Source organism: Vidua chalybeata, chromosome 11 (assembly GCF_026979565.1).
Source record: "Vidua chalybeata isolate OUT-0048 chromosome 11, bVidCha1 merged haplotype, whole genome shotgun sequence".
Classification (NCBI taxonomy): domain Eukaryota; kingdom Metazoa; phylum Chordata; class Aves; order Passeriformes; family Viduidae; genus Vidua; species Vidua chalybeata.
Genome location: NC_071540.1, coordinates 7,098,042 through 7,118,507, shown reverse-complemented (window position 1 = coordinate 7,118,507; position 20,466 = coordinate 7,098,042). Strand labels below are relative to the sequence as shown.

General features: G+C 47.7%; 1 protein-coding gene across 1 annotated transcript; it reads left to right on the top strand.

The window, feature by feature from the left end:
* Positions 1-1,014: 1,014 nt before the first annotated feature.
* Positions 1,015-20,315, top strand: VSTM2B (V-set and transmembrane domain containing 2B). The gene is made up of 5 exons (XM_053952980.1): positions 1,015-1,099; positions 1,716-1,900; positions 3,460-3,489; positions 4,367-4,796; positions 20,034-20,315. Exons 1-5 carry the CDS (start codon positions 1,027-1,029, stop codon positions 20,120-20,122), a joined length of 807 nt encoding a protein of 268 aa, XP_053808955.1. The 5' UTR covers positions 1,015-1,026; the 3' UTR covers positions 20,123-20,315.
* The last annotated feature ends 151 nt before the right edge of the window (positions 20,316-20,466 follow it).

The following is a 20,466-nucleotide window of genomic DNA, read 5'->3' as shown; positions in this document are numbered from 1 at the left end:
TTATGATTTATACTCACTGTAATGACTTTACTGATGACTTTTCACGCTTCTATTTTTTAATTAGGATATTAGCCTGAGAAACAGCTGATCCATGGAAACGTTTTCTCGTTATGATGCTCTTTTCTAAATCAATAGGAGTGGGTTTCGTTGCGGTTTTTTTTCCTTAATGTATTTTAACAAGTAGCAAACGCAGTGAGTTCGGAAGCCTGACAGCAGCCGAGCAATCCGCCGCGGGCACGCAGCCCAGGAGGAGCCCCGGGCGGGGATGGGGATGCCGCGAACAGCAGCGGCTTCACTGCTGCGCGCCCAGGTGCTTCACAGGTACCTTCCAGCGCCAGCCGGGGGCTTGAGCGAGCGGGCCGGGCAGCGAGCGAGCCCGAGCGGCTCCGCAGGTTCCCGGGGCGGCGCCGGGCGGGGCCTGGCGCGGGGGGCGGTGCGGGGCGCGGGCGGGGGCCGGGCCCGCGGGGCAGCTGCGGCCGGGGCCGCGCATCCATCGGATCCATCGGATCCATCGGCCGGGCGGGGAGAGGCGGGCTCGGGCTGCCGCCGCCTCCGCCGCGCAGGGGCAGAGCCCGCGACGGGCGCACGGCGGGCGCTGCCCGGGCGCAGCAGGGAGGGGAGGGGAGGCTCGTCCCCGCCGCCGCCGCCGCCTCGCTGGACCTCGCGGCGAGCTCCGGGCGCGGAGCGCTCCGTGGGATGGGGCTCGGAGAGGCGCCCGGCGTCGCCTCCTCGCTCTCGGGCTGCGGGAGCCCCCACGCAGCGCAGGGCAGTTGAATCCCGCCCGCGGTGGAGAGAAGGAGCGGGACGCGATTTTATTGCTGCATTCCCAGAAACGTCGCTTCCACCTGCGAGCGAGTTTGAGCGGCCGGCTGTGGATTTTATATTTGCTTCTCCGCAAACCGAGGTTAGCCGGGAGGCTTTGGCTTTTTGGGAAGGAGCCCTGCCCCGGCCCGCTGTGTGCGATGGATTGAGGCGTGCCCGGCTGCGCGCCCAGCCAGGTCCCCGCCCGCAGCCCACATAGATGCGATGGAAAGTCGGGGGCTGTTCTGCACCTTTTGTTACCTGATGTTCAACGCTCCTCTGCTCTTCATTGTGACCGGTGAGTAGAGAACTTCGGCCTCTTCCCGCGGCGATGCGCCGCTCCGGGCACAACTTGCTGTGGCTGCGGGGCCGTCGGGGCTGCGGGGCCGCCCGTCCGCAGCCGAGCTGCAGCCGCCCCGCTGCTCCCAGGCCCGGCCTCCCCGGCGCGTTCGCAGCGCGGGGCTGGGGGCAGGGAGCTGCCCGGGCGGGCTCTGGCAGAACAAGGTGGCACTGTTGGGCCGCAGCTGCCGGCAGCGCGCAGCGGAACGGAGCGGGGCGCGGCGGGCGCGCAGCCCGGGACAGTCCCCGCGCCGCTCGGCGGGAGGGGACAGTGGGACACCGGTGGCCCTCTATCAAGCCGAAGGCTTTCTTAGAAGCACCAGGAGGTTTTTAAGTCCTCTTCAAACTTTGCACTGAAGCCGCGGCTGCAGGGTGACGGGGACCGGCTCGGCCCTGCCCGGGGTGCACAATCCTGGATGCTCTGCTTACCCTGTGGTCCCTGGGCTCCAGGAAACCTCTGTCGCGGTCAGCACTTAGCTCTTGAGCTGAAGCAGCTCACGTTAGACTGAAAAGGACTGATCTTGTCTTGTAATCTCTCGTTAACCAGCCCTTGTAACTCTATCTTCCCCTCCCAGCTACCTTTACTGAAGTTCCCAAAGATGTGACTGTTAGGGAGGGAGATGATATTGAGATGCCTTGTGCTTTCCGAGCCAGCGGATCCACCTCTTACTCCTTGGAAATCCAGTGGTGGTACCTTAAAGAACCAGCCAGAGAACTTGCACACGAATTAGCCATCAGTGTCCCCGGCAGCAGGAGCAAGGTAATACATTGCTATGGAGATACATCTCTTCATCAAATGCAACATGCTTAGGTGGTGATGAGAATAAACTTAGCATTCCCAGAGTGCTTCCTCTGCCCAGTGGCAGCCACCAGTAAGAAGCATCAGTGTGCCCAGGCCCTCTGAGGAATGCAGGAGTACAGGGCATGCACCGTGAGGGACTTCATGTCAGGAAAAAACATCAGTGCTTTAAGGACTGTAAACAGATAAATGATAAATGCAAAATCAGCAATGAGGTCCCAAGAAAAGCTGTTGTGTGAAGTGTGGACAAGCAAAAAACAGTGCTTCTGTGGAATGAGCTAGGAATCACTGTAAAAGGTGGGAGAGCCTCTGCTCACTGATAGTGCAGAGAAAGGCACGAGGGATACACCTCTCTGTTGATACATTAACATGGTACCAGTCTGCATCTACAAAGGCACAGTTACTTGTACACACCCACACTTGTGTCCATATCTGAAGCTCAGCAAGACGTTTCCAGTCAGATGTAGCAATTAAAATGCATGAAGCAGAGTTAAATCTTGCATGCCTTTTGCCCTCCCCTAGGAAGCCATTTGGTCTGAGGGCAGGCTTTAGTCTAAATTCTTCAGCTGCATTTCCCCAGCATAAGCCAATTCATTCTATGCCCCTCCCCACCAGAGCAAAGACAACTTGAAGATACCAAACAGGGCTGTACAAGGAGTGGGGTAAAGCAGGACTTCAAGGCTGTGTTGCCCTACTGTGCAGGACATGTCATCCTCTCCAGCCCCCGGCCTCTGTGCCAGCAGGGTGGCCCACGGCAGCCTCTGTGCCCGTGCCAGCTCCCCTCTCTGTGGCACGCTTGTTTTCCTGCAGAGCTCAAATAGAGATGCAAAGCATATAGACACTGAGCTAATGTGATGCCGCCTAGCTGGGGAAAGTGTAAGTCAGTTGTCAGACTGGGAAATAAATCGCTTGGATTTAAATGTCTTCTTTAACCTTATATAAAAACTGTGAGCTGCTTTTACAATAAATGATGACAGAGCAAGCCTGGAGAATGATGACCGTCTCCCTGAGAGGCGTATCAGTGAGGTCTGAGGCATCACTTAGGTTTATAGTGGTTGGCTGGAGACAAAAACATAACCAAATATGAAACCTGCTGCATGATACCTGCTCCCAGGGTGTTTCAGGACTGAAGCTCTGCCCTGAGCCATGCAGGATCTAGCTTGCCCAAGCCCTTCCCGGCTGTGCTCCTGGTGAAGCATCTTCCCCAGTGTTTGTCAGTGACTGTGAGCAGCAGAGCGTGCAACAAGCATTTCTTTGGCTGCTGTTCGCACCCTTGGGGAAGGCAGCGCTTCTGTGGGGCAGTATGGGAACTTTACCAAAACAGTCCCCCCAGCTGAGCACTGGTTTGCTGCCTTCCCCATCACCTGGGGAACTGCCCTGAGCCACACAGGCTGTGTGAATGGCAAGCAGAAAAAGTTGCATCTATCAATGTCCTGTCCTTCCACCAGGATGGGAATATGAGCATCCTGTTGATGTGCTGGCAGTGCTGAGTCTAATTGCCCTTTTTTCTGTTCTTTTAGGTAGCAAATAAGGATGCAACCAAAATCAGCGTAAGTGCAGCTCGAGATGGGTGCACATCCCTCCTCCCACGCACGTGGGATTTACTGCATGGCCCCCTCATTTCCTGACACACGAATGCAGCTGGTCTCGGTGGCAGCCGCGCTCCTGCAGCACGGCAGGAGTGTGGCACTTTTCCCCTCCTCAGTGTGCCGTGGCTCAAGACATTGTTACCATCTGTCGCTGGTTTTGCAGTCACGTCTCATTCCTCGCAAATCCAGAGGAGGTGACGCCTGCCTTACAGCCCTTCCTTAGCCACTTTGGAAAAGGACTGTGGGCCAAATCAGAAGAGAGTCTTGCCTTCTGCAACCCCCAGTCGCCTGAGGCGACCCCCTTCTCTGGCTGTCATGCAGGAAACACGCTCCTTTTCCTTTGAAGCGGCCCGGGTGCCGCTGCCCCTCTCCGCGGTGCTGAGGACACAGGGCAGCTCCTTGGACCCGGAGAGGGGACCCTGCGACCAGCCGGGCTTGGCTCGCTGCAGCGGGCCGGGGGCGAGCCCCGGGGGCTGCACTTTCCCGGGGGGGCTCGGGGCGGTTCGTGAGGGCTGGGGGCTGCCCGAGCCTGGGACTGGCCGGGGGGCGAGAGAACACCCGCGGGGCGGGTGGCAGAGCGCTGGTGGTGACAGGTGGGAGGTGGGAGGCGTGGGAACGATGGGGACAGGGGCTGGTTCCGGATAGCGCCCGCGAGGTGGGGCTTCAGCAGCGAGGTGCTGGGCTCGGTGTCCGCTGCTCGGTGTCCGCTGCTCGGGGGAGCCAGCCCCGGCTCCATGCTCTGGCAGCAGAGGGCACGGCGCGGGCCGGGCAGGGCCCGCGGGCGGGGGCAGGCCGCTGCCCGCCGCTGAGGCCGTGCCGGCCGTGCGCTCTCTTGCAGACGGTCCGCGTCCAGGGCAACGACATCTCGCACCGGCTGCGCCTGTCGGGCGTGCGGCGGCAGGACGAGGGCGTCTACCAGTGCCGCGTGTCGGACTACAGCGACGACGAGACGCAGGAGCACAAGGCTCAGGCGCTGCTGCGCGTCCTGTCCCGCTTCGCCCCGCCCGACGTGCAGGCGGCCGAGGCGGTGTCGCACATCCAGAGCGGGGCGGCCCCGCGCCGCCACGGCCCCGCCGCCCGCCCCACGCCGCCGCCCGGCCCCGCCAAGCGCCCGCCGCCGCCGCCGGCCCCCGCCCCGGGCGGCACCGCCCCGAGCGCCGCTGCCGCCACCGCCGCCACCGCCACCGCCTCGACGGCCGCCGCCGCAGCCTCCTCGGCCTCGCCGCCGCCCGGGCAGGCCGCCATCCTCCGCCAGCAGCACGGGTCAGGTAGGGCGCGGGCCGGGAGGGAGCCCTGTTCCCGCACGCAGGGAGCCCCGGCACTGCCGCTCGCTTGCGGGTCGGGCACTGTCACCCCGCTGCCGTGGGAGGACTCTCGCTGCGACGCTGAAAATGAATAATCGTGCCCGAGGCTGTTGGCAAAAGTGGGCTTAGGTTGTCCCAAAGGCCGGGACTGTGCCTTGCCCCAGCCTGGACAGGAGTGAACACAGGCACGGCGCTGGGGAGATGGGTCCGAGTACAAGGCTGGGACCTGCATCCCTTTGGTAGATGCAATGGGAGGCCCCACGTTCAGAACCCCCTTTGCAGCTTTTTGGGTGCAGTGTTTGAAACAGTAGTTGCAGCCTCGAGTGAAACACCGTGGATGTTCTGCAGAGAATTTAGATTTGCAGAGAATTTAGATCAGCAAGTGGCTTACAGGGCTGGTTGTCCCAGGCAGATGCAAGGCCTGTGCAGAGCAGGATGCAGATTCAGAAGGGAAATGTCAATTGCTGTGTAATGAGCTCCACACCTGAATTAATGACAGGATAAGAATTGGAGATAGAGTGCTGTATAATGTTCTCCAAATGTAAACATCACGCTAATACTGATCGTCTATCAGTTAATACTGTATTAAGTTATTAATGCCACATTACCATGTTGCAGTTTGCCAGAGAAGGCAGTTATAAACCCTTATTTATCCAATGACAGGAATGTCTGGGACGAAGAACACAGTCTTAAATCTGCATTGCAAAAGTGTTTCAAGCTTCAGAGGTGTGGTGCTGCTCTGGCTGGGCTTCAGCTCTCCTCTCAGCCACTGTCACTTAGCTAATGTTGAACAAATGTCCCTGCCAAGTTATCTGTGGAAAAGGGAAACAATTTTATGCCACTAACTGTGCAGGGAAGGCCTGAGCTCCCCCCTCTCTGCTGAGTCTCTTCTGACGCAGATTCATAATCTTCACGCAGGGAAGTTCACACTTCTTCCTGATACCTCTTCACACTTTCTGGGCAAGCAGTTGCAGGTTTTGGCTCACAGTAATGGAAACCATTCCTATATGGGTCACTGTGACCTGCTGGTGCTTTACAGGTGCTGTGTTTTATCTGGCTACTACCTTTTCCTGTTTTCTGAATAATTTAGTTTCCTCCTTCTGTAGAAATACATGTGAAAGTTAGGTTTTACTCGTTATCATTCCCAAGACTGAGCTGGTTGTTCATTGCTGTCTAGTGGTAGATAAGGTGACAATTCCTGAGATCTAACTAAAGGTGCTTGTGGGCATTTAAAGAAGTTAATTTTGCTTTTGCTGAGTCCACTGACCCCAAGAAATTAAACCAGACACTGTAATGCTCATGATGTATTGTGTTTTGTTTGGAAATATCTGCTTTTCTCCTGGGACCCCAGGGCTGGGGGTTGTTCTTATATTTCCTCTCCACTCCGTGACTGTGAGAATTCTTGCAGTGTTTTCCATGCTGACAGCAGAGGTTGGGTCTAGGACTTGCAGCGCTGTGCACCCTGCCTGCTGAACCCAGAGCTTGTGTGGTGCACATGAACTGAAAGCAGGACAGTGGAAGTGCAGCGGGCTCAGTTCCACGTCAACAGATGGATGCGAGCGTGTGCCGCCAAGACAGCATGTCACATATGCCTGTTAGGGCAAGACCTCCTGCCCAGATCAGCTAAACTGCTGTCTGTCCCAATTTTTTACATGTCTGTGGTTTGGGATATGGCACTTCTGCATCATTTCTAGGCTGCATTCAATTCTGAAAATAAACTGGTAGCATTGTGGCCAGGACTGGAGGTAATGGAATGATTTAAATCAGTGAAATAGGTAGCAGAATACAGTAAAACAACTAGTGGGGGTCTCCAGGTGAAGACTGATGCTGAGGGCTACAAAACTGGCTAAACAAAAACCTGGTGCTGTAAGCTCCCTGCTGGGCACACTGGTCTCTGTGAACAGTGCCACTCTGTGGCAGCTCCAGTGCTGGAGAAAGCCAAGTCAGACTGTTCCTGTTCCTGTACTGACTTAATAAGGTGTAAACCAGCACCTGCTTTTGTCCCCATAAGAGGGAAGTAATTAATCATGTATTTTGGTATGGTCCTCTTGTAGAAATAATGCCTTTTCACTCTGCTTGAATCAAGATTTCCCTGAATAACAGATTTCTCCCTGGTTTGTTGTAATTTCTGTACCTGTGGTAGTTTGGATCTGCCTGTAATTAAAAATCAATAGAATATCCATGACAGCATGGCTTTGGAGATTTGCAGCTGAGGGACTTGACCCTCAAAAATTCCTGATTCGGTACCTTCTGGACCAGAACTGCCTGAGTCTTGTTATCACAAGATGTCTGTGAAGCAGATTGCTGCTGTCCCAGTCCCCATCTCCTGGGTACTTTAGAAAGACTGTCTGGGCCAGGGATTTGGTCTGAAGCAGAGAGACAGCTTGGTGTAGAGGCAAGAAATCTTCCCTAGACATGAATGTCGCATAGAGACCTGGATAAAATATTAACATGGCAGTCAGTGTGATGAGGGCTTGCAGGAGTATCACCTGCTTTTGTGAGGAAAGGGAAGACTGGGGTCTCCAGTGCTGCCACTCGGGTTGGATAAGCACTAAACTTTCTTCAAAATGTCCTAAAAGAAAATGACATCTTAGACCTTCTGAGTTTCCCGTTTGTATGTTAAAGTGGTGTTCTTTAGAGCTACAGTTAGCTACAGTAATTATTGTTCTCCATGAAGAATGCAGTTGCTTCACAGGAAGTGGGTTTTTCCCCCTTTTATTTACTTCTGGGAAGTAGAAGCCCTGTTTTGAGTCCACCCCCCAAGGCAGTGTCAGAACTGGCTTTCCATACAGTAGGACCAACAAATCCAACTAAATCTTTGTTCACGTGGTGTTTAAGACTGCAAGACCTAACCTTGTGTTGCTGTATATCTGCATAGTGTAATACATATGCCTCATTATCCTATTTTGAGCTCCATAACACATACAGATAAGTACTTGCACCAAATCTGTGTGTAATAATTGAATAGTCTAATACATTTACAGTATTTAGCATTTCTGAGTCTTTTCATTGTACACAGGGATATGTCCTCTGTATAAAAGCAGAAATGTGGTTGAACAATGGATTTGCTATCAGCGATTAAGAAACATCCTCATTTAAGACACTGGAGAGCTCTGCCTAAGAGCTGATGGCATGGCACTAGCTACAGTGTCCTGCATGAATTGGCCTCTAATCCTATTTTCCTTGCAATAGAAATCTTCCCAATACTTTCAGCGTGGTAAGAGAGGGCCTCTATGTACTTGGATTCCAATAAACATGATTATAGATCAAATGCTACACTGGGATGTGCCTCCAGGGCTCTTGCTGACTTCAGCTGCTGCCCCAGTCATGCACCATGGAGAAGTGTGATTCTTTACATCTTCTAAGTGAACTGAAACATGAATTTATTAGGATAAATGTGTCTGTTACTGAGATTATTTAAAGAACCGAGAGTCTCATCTGACAAACTGGGTATAAATAGAAAATCCATTGTTTTGAACACCATCAGAAATGGTATTTGCCTGAAGTCTATGTCAGCATTATGGTGTATATAAGGCAATAGATCCAGTATAACTGAAAAACTGACCAATATACCATAAATATTAGCTACTTAAACAGAATTTTATCTATGATGTTTAAACAACCATATAAAAACTTGGTGCTGTGGTCTCATGGAAGCCTAGAAAATGGGATTTGGACTGTGAGGGGACAAAGATCTGCTGGCAAGACCATTTTTAACACTATCAGAGAAGCAGTCATCCGTGTGGTTCTAAATGAAATAATATTGAGCTTTTAGTTTAATGCTTGTACACAAATGGAATCTTACACTGTAGGAAAAAAAATGGGGGTGAGCAAGTGAAAGTGTACACAGTTGTTACTGTTTGGAAGTGTTCCTGGTTTTTACTGGGTAGAGTAGGGGGGATGCAGGAGCATTGCTGAGTGAAACACACAGTGTCTCTGTCTCAGGAAGTTTGTAGTCCAAGTGTGTGAGACAGATAAATGACACAAGAACAACAACTGACTTTGTTGAGTTGTGTGACAGCAGTGAAATTAAATATGAAAACTTAATTTCAGATCTTCTAAATTTGAGTCCAGTGCCTTAGTCGTGAGACTAACTTTGTCATCTGATGGTACAGTAATAAACAAGGATCTTCATCCTGACCTCCTGGGAGGGAAATTGACTGTATTATATCCTACCAAATGGTCTCCAAAATGAGTGCCTGTGTATTGGCTTGGGGGCAATTTTTAGTTTAACTTCTGAGTAGAATGTAGATCAGACATTGCAGCTTCCAAATTCCCTTTTATTTGTTTGATCTCCAGCCTCAAAGCTGAGAAGTGAAAGGTTTAAATAAAATAAACAAAGATGGGAGTGTGAAACAAGAAGCTCTAGGAGGAACAGAGGCTCATGCGTTGTGCACAGATGAAGCGGTCATCACAAGGAAGAGCATAAATCTTCACTCTGTGCCTATCCCTCCCCTCCTGAAAGCCTTTTGTGTCTGAGGCAGAAGAGCTCTGCTCCTGGGCTACCTGGCTGAGATAAAGCAGCAGGTCCCAGCCCTGCAGCCCCTGTGCCCGTGGTGCTCAGCAGAGCAGGGCATGCACAGCCAGCCCTCCTTGAGGCAGAAAGCCACGTGGAGACTCTTAGATCTCTGCTGTGCACTGGCAAGCAAGAGGCCTGTCTTTGCAGCTCAGAGACAGCAGAGGAAGGAGCACAGTGTTTTATTGTTCCAGAGCTGTGGCTGCTTAGGGGGACTCTGTCTGGAGGGGCTGTGGTTGTGTTTGGACTAACTTTGGAGTAAGGATTTGAGTTCAGGGCTCTCCTGGCTTTGTCAGAGCTTTAATGACTCTCTGCTAGTTTGAGAGACAGCCTGTGGAGCTTGTTTATGTTTGATAGATGAACATTACATGAAATGGCAAGAAAGGAAAGTCTGTGAGGCTGCTCAGCTCAGGCTCCCTGCCTTTCCCACTCAGTTATGTCAGGGTCTACTCCACTTCCCCTGTGCTTTTTATGAGACCATGTATGAGCTCAATTCTGATGTTACTTGTAGTTAAACGCAACCTGGGTCACATCACATTTTCCTTTACATTAAATAAAGTAGCAAGACAGAGGCCATAACTGAATTATCATGCTGACCTCCTAAATGTCACTGGATAATAAACATGCAAAAGGAATTCTCATTAAATACACATCACTAGCACTTTAATATCTAGGCAAATTAGACTGCTTTGGGGACAAGTGAGGTCAAATATCTTCCTTTGTGTCTGTGTAATATGGATTAATTTTCTAACTGGACAAAAGCACTAACTGCTGTACTGTGTCACCTCATTATCTAGGCCAGAAACAAGCTGTGCCTGGGTGTTTTTGTACTGTGGAAATGCAATTTATTTGAGTAACCTCCTTTCAGTGGTTCTTGCTTGTTCCCCAGAGGACAGACAAAACTGTACTAACCTATTCTACTCCAGCCTCTTCAGTGCCCTTGAAGAAATCCAAATATTATTTGAATTTCTTTGCTATCTTTAAGTTATGGGTGAAAAAATCTTCTAAAAATATTACTGAAAACACTAAATGAAGGGGGTATTACAGGACTTTTTAGTGAATATTGAAGCTGTATCTAATACTGGTCAAGATTTCTATATAAGATTGATTCATTAGTGAGTGAGAATTAGAAATTTATATGAAGAAAGGCTCAGTGCACCCACATGTGTTTTTGCATGAGCAAACAGCATTCGGGGCAGGAATATACACACAGTGCTAGTTCTTTATACATGTTTCAATAGATACTTTGCAAAACGGAGTCTTAGTTTGCAGAACTGGCTAACTTTGTATCTTTTATGAGAGGCAGTAATTGTTACACACTCCCCACCTCTGCTATACTGGTGCAGCTTTACTGATGTAAACTTTATGCAGCTTTACTGATGCTTGAACTGTGCTGTCGATTTATATAGGTCCCTAACAGTTTAAAGCTAAGCAGTAGTGGCACAAAGAAATGCCCAGACAGCCTTACTGGTACTGGTTTTGAGAAGGTTTTTAGTAGTGTGGGCTGTAGTTGGAAAGCAAACACAGAGTAGCCTCTGCCAGGAAATGAATCTTACAGTAGTCCTGTGTAGGTGTTTCTTTTTTACTGAAGAGAACCTGACAAGACTGTGCTGGCAATAAAAGGAGGTTGCTTTGGATTTTGATTTAGCTTTGCTAAAGCAGTAAGAATGCTGTCAGGCTCACTATTGCTGTTTACTATGTGTTTTTTAAAATTAGATAATGGTAGAGCAGTCCCATATGTCAATAATAAACAGTTCAAGTAGGTTTGTATTGGAAAAAATGGGGTTGTCAGCAGAATGGTATTATTTGTCACAACAGCAGCTAACAACCAAGCACTTTATATTGCTAGGCTGTTATCAGCTGGGAGGCAATTTTATTAGCTGGAAAGAAGAGCAGTTTGGCAGAGCAGCAGCCGTGCTCAGCAGAGGGGTCTCTGTGAGCCAGCACGAGGTTGTGCCAGGCTCACACAGGGAGGAGGGAGCTGTGCTCACAGAGCAAAGGACCCCAAGCACTCCCCACAACAGCTGCTCTCACCCTGTGGCTGGGAGCAGGGCATCCCTGTGTGAGCAGGGAGAGGCTCTGACTTCCAAAGCAGGCAGAGCACAGGGAGGTCTCTCATGGACATGGTCTTCTGCTCCTGTTCTGTTCCCATGCTGCTGGAGGTGTTCAGGAGACATGGCAATGAGGACATGGGTTAGTGGTAGACAGTGTGGTGGTGCTGAGTTCATGGCTGGGCTTGGTGACATTAGAGCGCTTTTCCAACCTCACCAATTCTGTGATTCTATGGGTAAAATTCATCAAACCGGTAGAATTAGAATTAGTTTACTGCTTTCTAATTTTTTCAATTGGCGTGCTAATCTGAATCCCTCTCAGGCCGAGGAGCTGGAGATTTCACATGTACAGAGGGTATTGAGGAATGTCCCATGTCCACAGCTTTGTCAAATAACCCCTTGCTACCTTGTTCTGCAAAGCTTGACCTCACTTATATCTAGGGCACAGCAAAGTCTTTAGTTAACTAACACTTAGCAAGTATCAGTCATTGGAAATGAGTGGAAGTTTGGAGGGTCTCTGTATTTGTGGGTCAGTCCCAAAATGCCGCTGTTTGTTTATAGCAAAAAGGTGATCCCTTCTTTATGGAAATCACAGGCTCTGCTTTTTTTTTTCCAGGCACATGCTCTCAGTACAGCCATTTTTCATGTGTCATCATGCATTCTGCTAATGCACTTAGCTCTGTTCTTTAAGTATGGACAGGATTGGGTTGTTTAAAAAAAAAAAAAAATCCTTAATCTGCACTTGCATCTGCTTAAGTTTAGTAATTCTGATTGGAGTGATAATTACAACTACATTGGCAGCTTGCTCCTAATCCTGATCAAGTCAAAAATACTCTAAAAACAGTGAGAACCACAGTGTCATCGTCTTTATTTCTGGGTTGCAAATATTTACAACTTGGATCAATTACAGAATGTGAAACCTGTGGTTCAGTCCAGTGGGACTCTTATTGTAAGTCTTTTCATAAAGTTCCTATGGAATTGTGTGAACATATCTAGCTTACCTGCTTTTCTGCAATATGACTTTTTAGCCCTCCTACTTATAATGAAAAACCTGAGAATATGCCCCAAACTTGCTTCAAAGCTCAGTAGCTGAAACCACCTCCCAGTATTTTTCATTGTGCTCTGGGCAGTTTGAGTTGTGCTTTTGCTACTTGTGTGTATGGATATGCTCTGGAATTGCTCACATAATAGTACAGAAGAAGAAAGTGTAGGACTGGCTGCTTATTTACCACTACCACTCATGAGCTACCACTCATTCAGTTACTTATTTTTCTCTGTATTTTAGTTTAGAATAAATTTTCCACCAAATTTCATTACAAAGAATTTTGTATCTCTCATTATTCAACTTTCAGGGAATGAATTAACGGTTCTTTGTTTTGTTAAGTTAATTTTAGATCATGGAACTGCAGAAAATTCTGGCAATTAAAAAAAAAATTCATAGTTGCATGGTTTAAGTGTCTTAATAAGATATTTGGTGAGGAGAGATCATCTCACCTATACCAAAGCAGAAATCTGTTTATGTGAGGGTAATACAAAGTAGAGACCAGCCGCAGGTCTCAAAAGAGGAAAGTTACTGGCTTATTTAAATGTAAACCAATAGAAAGTATTTGAACTGTATAATCTATACAGAATTAATTACTCATTTTAAGCATTCATGATGCATTTCTGTCCTCCACTGACACCATCTAGAGCAGTGTTTCCTTTTGGAGCTTGTTATAAATTACTCCTGGTGTTGTCTTGAAGTTACTTTTTAATTTCTCCCGAGTGGATATTTGGCGTGGTTGAGTGGTTTGTTTGGCTGTCTCCAGTGTAGAAGAGATCCCAAGAGCAGCCCTCCAAGGGCCTGGCTCCCTCAGCTCAGCTGCTGCTCTGCTGGGCTGTCTGTGGGCACTGCCTGCCCTCTGCACACAGGTGCTCACAGGCACGTGTAGTGTTTGAAGTAGCAGAGGGAGGCTTTGGTAAGAGTGCTGATTGTTCTGCACACTTTTGGCTACCACAGAAGGGAAATGGGGATATTGAGGGAAAATCCTTCCCATATTGTGTTACCCCTATTTCTTGTAACTTTAGTAGGAGATAGTCTTTTGCCAGTCTGTTGGCAATGAAACTGCATATTTCTCTGGGAACCTAACAAACAGAAGTATTTCTGTATAAATACAGGAGTATTTCTTGCTCCATAGCAGGCATGCATTTCCCTGCATTCATCAAATCCACTAGTTCAACAACTCCTGTTTGTGATAGCTGTTAATAGAAAAGTGTTGTGCCTTGCAGACCTGCAGCAGCTGTGGAATGGGTCAGATCAATTATCCATTTAATCCTGTACCTTATGTCTAATGATGTCCTTATGATCCAGGAGAGGGAAGAGCCTCTGTAGAGGGTAACAGAGCACTTAGCTGGTCTGTGTACCATGAGCTTGTTTGGCAGGGATTGTCAGCACTAGCATTTTAAGGAAAATTTGGCCTTAATGAGTCTCAGTTAAAATGAGCTCTGTTGAGACCAAAATTCACCTCAGTAGTTGCAGGTGCCTTAAGGAACACATCCCCAACTCCTTTACCAATGCCTGTGTCTGTCCTGTCCCACAGGCACTCACACATTGACTTCCAGCAGAGCACTGCAGTGCTTCAGAAAATCAATACTGCAGAAGGAATATTTTTCTTCTCTTAGCTTCTTATCAGAACCAAACTTTTATTTCTGCATCATTTCCTTGCATGACTACACCTCTCTCTCATTTCCAACCAATTTATTTGTTTTCTAATCTGTAGCCTTACTGCTATCATGCTAAAATACTAAAGTCTAAAACACCAAACCACTAAAACACCAGTCTTCTGTCCTAGGTGAACTTTTTGAGTTGTCACATCAAGAACAGTCAAAAATAAGGACCAGGCTGCTACAAGGAATTGGTTTTTTTCCTCAAATACACACATTTATTTCCCTACCTATTCAGGAAGTTTGCACTGTGCTGCTCTGTATGCAGCTTCTGTAGAGTTATCAAGCCTTAAATTCTGCCTCACTTCATTGTTTACAGGTGAGTTTAGCCCAGCACATAGATACAGGTGTGGGCAAGTAAATTACTGTAATTTAGTGTCCTGTTTTCAGGACTGCTAAATACTCCAAATGCAAGTGGAATCTTATTTGAAATATTAAAACCTGTTGAGTTTCCAAAACCAGGACAGGAGGCTTTCAGTAACTCTTGTATTGTAGGGTTTTGGCAATTCACCTCTAAATATAGGCCTCAATATTGCAGTGGATATTTTGAGAGAGAAGGTGGAGAAACAGTGAAACTCAGGTGTATTTGAGAAGACCTAAAGTGATGACAAAGTTTTCCAAAACTCTGGCCAGTGTCCTCTGGCCAGTAAAATTGCTTTCAGCTTCCTGGAGAGTTTGAGGCTCTGGTGTGGATAAGGAAGTGAAATGTGAGCATTATTATGGAGGGCAATGCTGGTAGTTTCATCTGGCTCTATGAGAAGTTTTACTCCTGACCTTAAAAACCTTGATGTCATGGATGAAGGAACAAAGCAGAATCACAAGCTTCTACCTGCATGGTTGTGTAGAAATAAAAACATATGCTGACATCTGTGAGGCATTTTTTTGAGATGAGTTATGGAAAGCTGTTCCAAAACTCGGTGAATCATAAATAAAAATGGTAGTGGATAGAAAACTAATTTTGTCATCATGCCTTCTAGGCAGGTTCAGTGGCGAGCAGATCCCATGCAGTTGCTCATAAACATGTGGGAAGTCACTGCTGCTGAAATTAGCTCCACCAAAAGGCAGCTGAGGAGCTGTTTCTGGTTGTGCCTGGGCAGGATGATCCACAGCCAGCCGAAATCCAGGAGCAACAAGGACACCACAGTTCAGTGTTTTTTTCCTGTTGTACCAGTACTTCTTTGAACAACACCTTCTGTTCCATGCAGTGTTTAGGGTTGAGCTCAGAGGGTCTGCTAAAATCAGCACAGGCTCTGCATGCACTTCTGCACAGCATCCTGGAGAATTAGCTCCTGAGGAGGAGTGGGAATTTTAAGGCATTAGGTAAAAAAAAAAAGATTTAAATAAAGCAAAAATGCAGTCTGTGGATTGTGCTGGAAGTACTTAAGAGTGGAAGTACTTAAATACGTAAGAGTAGAGTTTATAAGATCTTGTCTCAAACTGTGGAATAGTTCTAATGGGGTGTAGCTTATTATCTCTGGTTCAGTAAGTGTATAGTGACTTTAGTAATTTCAATTAAAAGCTTCTAAGAAGATCTTAGGTCTGAAATTGGGGAAATTCAATTCAATGCAAATGCTCCAAATGTATGTCAGTGAGTGAGAATCTGTTTCATCTAGGAGGTTATTGTTTGTAATGATCCTTGACTAGTAACCCATGTAAAACTCCATTTTTTCCATAGATACCAGAACAAGAACATGTGTCAAGTGCAGTCTATAGTTTCTGGACTGAGAGAACAGATCAATCTATATGGTCACCTCTTAATGAAATGCCAGGTTTGAGGGCTTTAATTGGGCATTGTTCTGTAAGGAAATAGGCCAAGGCTAGTAGGTCACTGCATAAAAGGCAGTACAGAGAAATGTCTCGTGACACTGGCAACCGGGGCCCCAGCTCCATCATCAATAGGTAGTCAGATTTTAGGTGTTGTCTCATCTTTCAAGGAAAATAGGCTACTGATGTCTTTCAGCTTTTTATTATATGGGCCACTGCATTTTACCACCATCTCGGAAAGAGACATCAAAGGACTTTTCAGATTCTTTCTAGTAAGAAAAATAGGTGACTGCTGGAAACTGTGGGTTTTGACCATTAGTTAAATATAGCTTGTAAAAGAATCATCCCATTTTTTCTGGGTGTCGCAAGTCACTTGGTTAATTAATGTTTGTTTTCAATTGAACTGTTTTAAGTCAAACTGTGATTAATTCTGGCATGAAAAAAATATTAAATAGAAAATTGCAGTAAAGCACTATTATGTCATAAATCGCAAAGAAGAATGAGTGATGCCAGAGAGCAATTCACCATACACAAAGAGAACAATTTGTTCTTGTTCTACATGGTGGTAGACTTTCCCTTTTGGCCATGAGCATATAAATATTTTAAAAGCAAAGTTGTAAGTCTGTATAGTGATAAATAAGCTTGCAATAACAGAACATCAAATGAATATTCAAAATATCAGTGAAATGTTTTCTCGCAAGTGTCTGTAGTTTGCAAGTAACTGTGTACTCCTGATTTAAGGTGTCTGGAGAAGGACCCTTTGTTCTCACACCTGGATCAATCAGGTGTCCAGATCCTCATGCTCAAGCCCACATTTTGTTTGTTTACATCTACAGATGCGGCAATTTATTAACTAAAAGTCAAGACTTCCACTACTGCAGTAACAGCAGAACTAAGGACACTAAGTTCAGTTTGTTGTTGAAATTATTTTTCTGGTCTGCTTATATTTAGATGGAGGAGAATTCTGAAGTTCTGTGTGTCTAATACTGCCTTAAAGCAGACCATCACTGAATCAGTACGAAAAAAGAAGCTTGTATGTGGTGTTCAGTAAGAATAATCACTTTTAAATACTTTTTTTAAAATATGTTTCATTTAACTGCTGAGATTCTGTTAACAGAGTCTGAACTCACAGTCTGCCATCAAAGAAGATGGAGAATATAGGTTGAAAACAATCTCTATTCTACAGAAGGAAAAGACAAAATTTGGACTGTTGAATTCACAGTTCTGCATTGAAATTTAAACTAAAACTAGTACATAAAGGTAAAACGAATATAGGAATGATTTTGGTAAGCAGGCACACAGGTGCTGCAAGGAGTTGTGACTAATACTGCTTTCCCTTCAAAGCAGAAATGATCCTAAGCTGGTGTTCCTGGCAGCCCTTCAGCACCACAGTTGTAAGGACACTTGAGATTCAAGAGCCCGTTTCTCCAGGTTGAGTTTCTCAGTGTTTCCAGGGGAATTCCCTCTCACAAAAGCACACCTTGCTGTCTGAGCAACTGGCAGCATCTCAGACTCAAGCCCTGTTCATTGAAAGCAGGGAAAGAATGGGTTCTCAGCACCCTCAGGTTTGATCATAATAAATATCTAAGGCCAGCTCTTCCCTGCAGTGCTGGGCAGGTGTGGAATTGGCACAAATTTGGCACCATTGAGCTGTGTGCAGCTGCCAGGAGTGTCAGCTGCTGCTGGGCTGCCCCTGCCATCCCCAGGCTCAGGGGACAGTGACAGCGCATGGGGACTGTCCTGAACTGGCCTTCTTGCAGCTGTGCCATGTCCCAGAAGAAAGGACTTCCCTGCACACACTTCTAGTGTTTTTCTGCAGTGAGTTGCAACTAACTCCTTTAGCTGCTGGAGTTAATTGTGTTTGTTAATGATTTTTCAGCTTTCAAAACAAAAATCCTGTATTCATCTTAATACCTTGCTGTTGCTGTGCAGGCAGTCCTGAGCATGTGTTTGTGCATGCAGGGATTTAATTAAAACCTTAATAACTAAATAATCACCACACAGTCTGGGCGTCTGTGAGATAGCACTGTGGGGACATTTCTTGAGTTCCTCAATTGCACACCACATTGCTGTGTACTATTTTTGATGCTGGATAATCGTGCTCCAGCATTGCTGGTGAGGTGTGTATAGATTACGAGGCAGCTGGAGCAGTGAGCCCCAGAGCAGTGCTTTGCTCAGGCACTGTTTGAGGCATTTCCTTTGATCATGCCACAGCTGGGAGACACTCACATGTCCTAGAGACGAAGACTAAAGTATTCACATTACGGTGCCTGAAGTGAGTTTCGTAAACAGAAGTGCCCTGATTACTTTTCCAGAGATACAGAAAACTTATTTTTAAAGTTTTCATGCTTTGCAAAGTGTCTCTCACAGTCTGAGTGGCACTGAGTGTTTTGGGCCCTGTAGGTTGGGTGTTCAGCAGAGAGGAGGCCTCTCCCCAGCTGCCCCTCTGCACTTCAGCTGCAGGGCAAATTCCCACTGGACTCCTGCTTCTGTCCCACATCCATCACATCCATCCCATGCTGGTGAAGCTGCATACGCTGGTCCTCTTGTGGCTCAGGAAGGTGTCCCCAGGGGCAGCTGCTCTGGCCCAGCCTGGCCTTGCCTGTGTGGGCTGAGCCAAGCTCAGGGAGTGTCAGGCACCCGTGTCCTGCCCTGCAGCAGTGGTGGGGCTGCTCCAGGGAACAGGGCTGTTCCAGGGAATGGGGCTGCTCCAAGGGACAGGGTCTGCTCCAGGGAATGGGGCTGCTCCAGGGAACAGGGCTGCTCCAGGGAATGGGGCTGCTCCAAGGGAAAGGGTCTGCTCCAGGGAATGGGGCTGCTCCAGGGAATGGGGCTGCTCCAAGGGACAGGGTCTGCTCCAGGGAATGGGGCTGCTCCAGGGAATGGGGCTGCTCCAAGGGACAGGGTCTGCTCCAGGGAATGGGGCTGCTCCAGGGAACAGGGCTGCTCCAGGGAATGGGGCTGCTCCAGGGAACAGGGCTGCTCCAGGGAATGGGGCTGCTCCAGGGAATGGGGCTGCTCCAGGGAATGGGGCTGCTCCAGGGAATGGGGCTGCTCCAAGGGACAGGGTCTGCTCCAGGGAATGGGGCTGCTCCAGGGAATGGGGCTGCTCCAAGGGAAAGGGGCTGCTCTGCCCTTGCCCTTGCCCTTGCCCTTACCCTTGCCCTTGCCCTTGCCCTTGCCCTTGCCCTTGCCCTTGCCCTTGCCCTTGCCCTTGCCCTTGCCCTTGCCCTTGCCCTTGCCCTTGCCCTTGCCCTTGCCCTTGCCCTTGCCCTTGCCAGCAGCACAGCAATGGCCATTTCAGAGGTGGCACAGCAGAGCCTCATGCCTGTGTGTCCTGCTCTCTTGGCCAAGCGTGGCCAAGAGACCTCAGCCCCACAGCTCATCCCTCCCATGCCAGGGAGAGGAGCCACACCACGGGGCACACAGCAAATACCTTTATGTATCTTTTCAGCACACATCGCTGGAAAATAAAAAAACTGAGCGAGTATCTTGGTGTGCACGGGTGTGAGGCAGGGACAGCCTTGGTAGCTGCAGCATGGAGTGGCTGCCACTCGTCTGGGAGCAGTCGCCTCGGCGTGTCCTGCCCCATGAGTTAGCTCATCACTCTCCTTGGGACAGACTGACGGGAACAGATGTGTTCCACACCTGACCTCTGTTTGTCTATAGCTCCTGAGCACATTTTTAATTTAAAATTCTGCTCTTTCCTATAAAAGGTAAAGAAGATGTCAAGGTCTTGCTGTTCCCATTCCAAATGAAATGGGTTCATGTCCTGTTAATCAAGAAGTACAGACGCAGCATTTGTCATTTCCCTTTAAAGTAATGGGTGGTTGATACCTGTCATTTCTCAAGAAACTATATACTAGATTATGGTGTATTTATAGAAATCTCAATTGCTGGTAACTTGGCTGAAGCCAAGTTTAGGCATGCCATTAGTAACACATAATGAAATGACCTAAGTGGAGTCAGATTTGGGAGGGGGAGGAGAAAGCTATTTGAGCTGGATAGCTTGAGGATGCTGTTTTACTATTAAAATTAAGCTTCTGACCCCTGGCACTGAAGTGATAAAAATGAATCTTCTTATATTTCTCTTCTGCATTTAATCTTCTATATTGGAAAAGATAAAAAATCAAATCTCCTTCTCTCCCTTGTCTCTTTCTTTTCTAGGTACGGGACCTATTTATGCTACAGACCCACTCCTATACATGTCCCTGTTAATACTGCATAAGCTTGTACATTTATTAGTAAACCACTGACGGACTGCTCCCTCCACTCCTCCTCAGCCAAACAGAAAGGAACCTATTTAATAACAAACAAAATCCCTACAAAGAAATCCCTACCATTTTAAAGACGGACAGAAAGAGACTGAAAGAAGCATGATAAATTCTACATGGGGGGAAAAACATATTTTTGGGGATGCCACAAGAAAGTAAACCACATAGAATAATGCATCTAGTTTCCAGACTCTATGGTGTAAAGCCCTGCTCTGTGCATGGCACTTATGATTTCTCTATTTTAATGTAATATTTTTTCTTTTCTAAACCTTTCCTCTGACTCTTCATTTTGCACGAACTGTTGAGCAGTTATCTTTATGACAATA

What these genes read in the sequence shown, in the direction of transcription:
- VSTM2B (XM_053952980.1), top strand. Translation starts at nt 1,027, where the DNA reads ATGGAAAGTCGGGGGCTGTTCTGCACCTTTTGTTACCTGATGTTCAAC. An exon ending in AGGATGCAACCAAAATCAGC is followed by an intron (nt 3,490 to 4,366) that starts GTAAGTGCAGCT and finishes GCTCTCTTGCAG; the next exon opens with ACGGTCCGCGTCCAGGGCAA. An exon ending in CCGCCAGCAGCACGGGTCAG is followed by an intron (nt 4,797 to 20,033) that starts GTAGGGCGCGGG and finishes TTTCTTTTCTAG; the next exon opens with GTACGGGACCTATTTATGCT.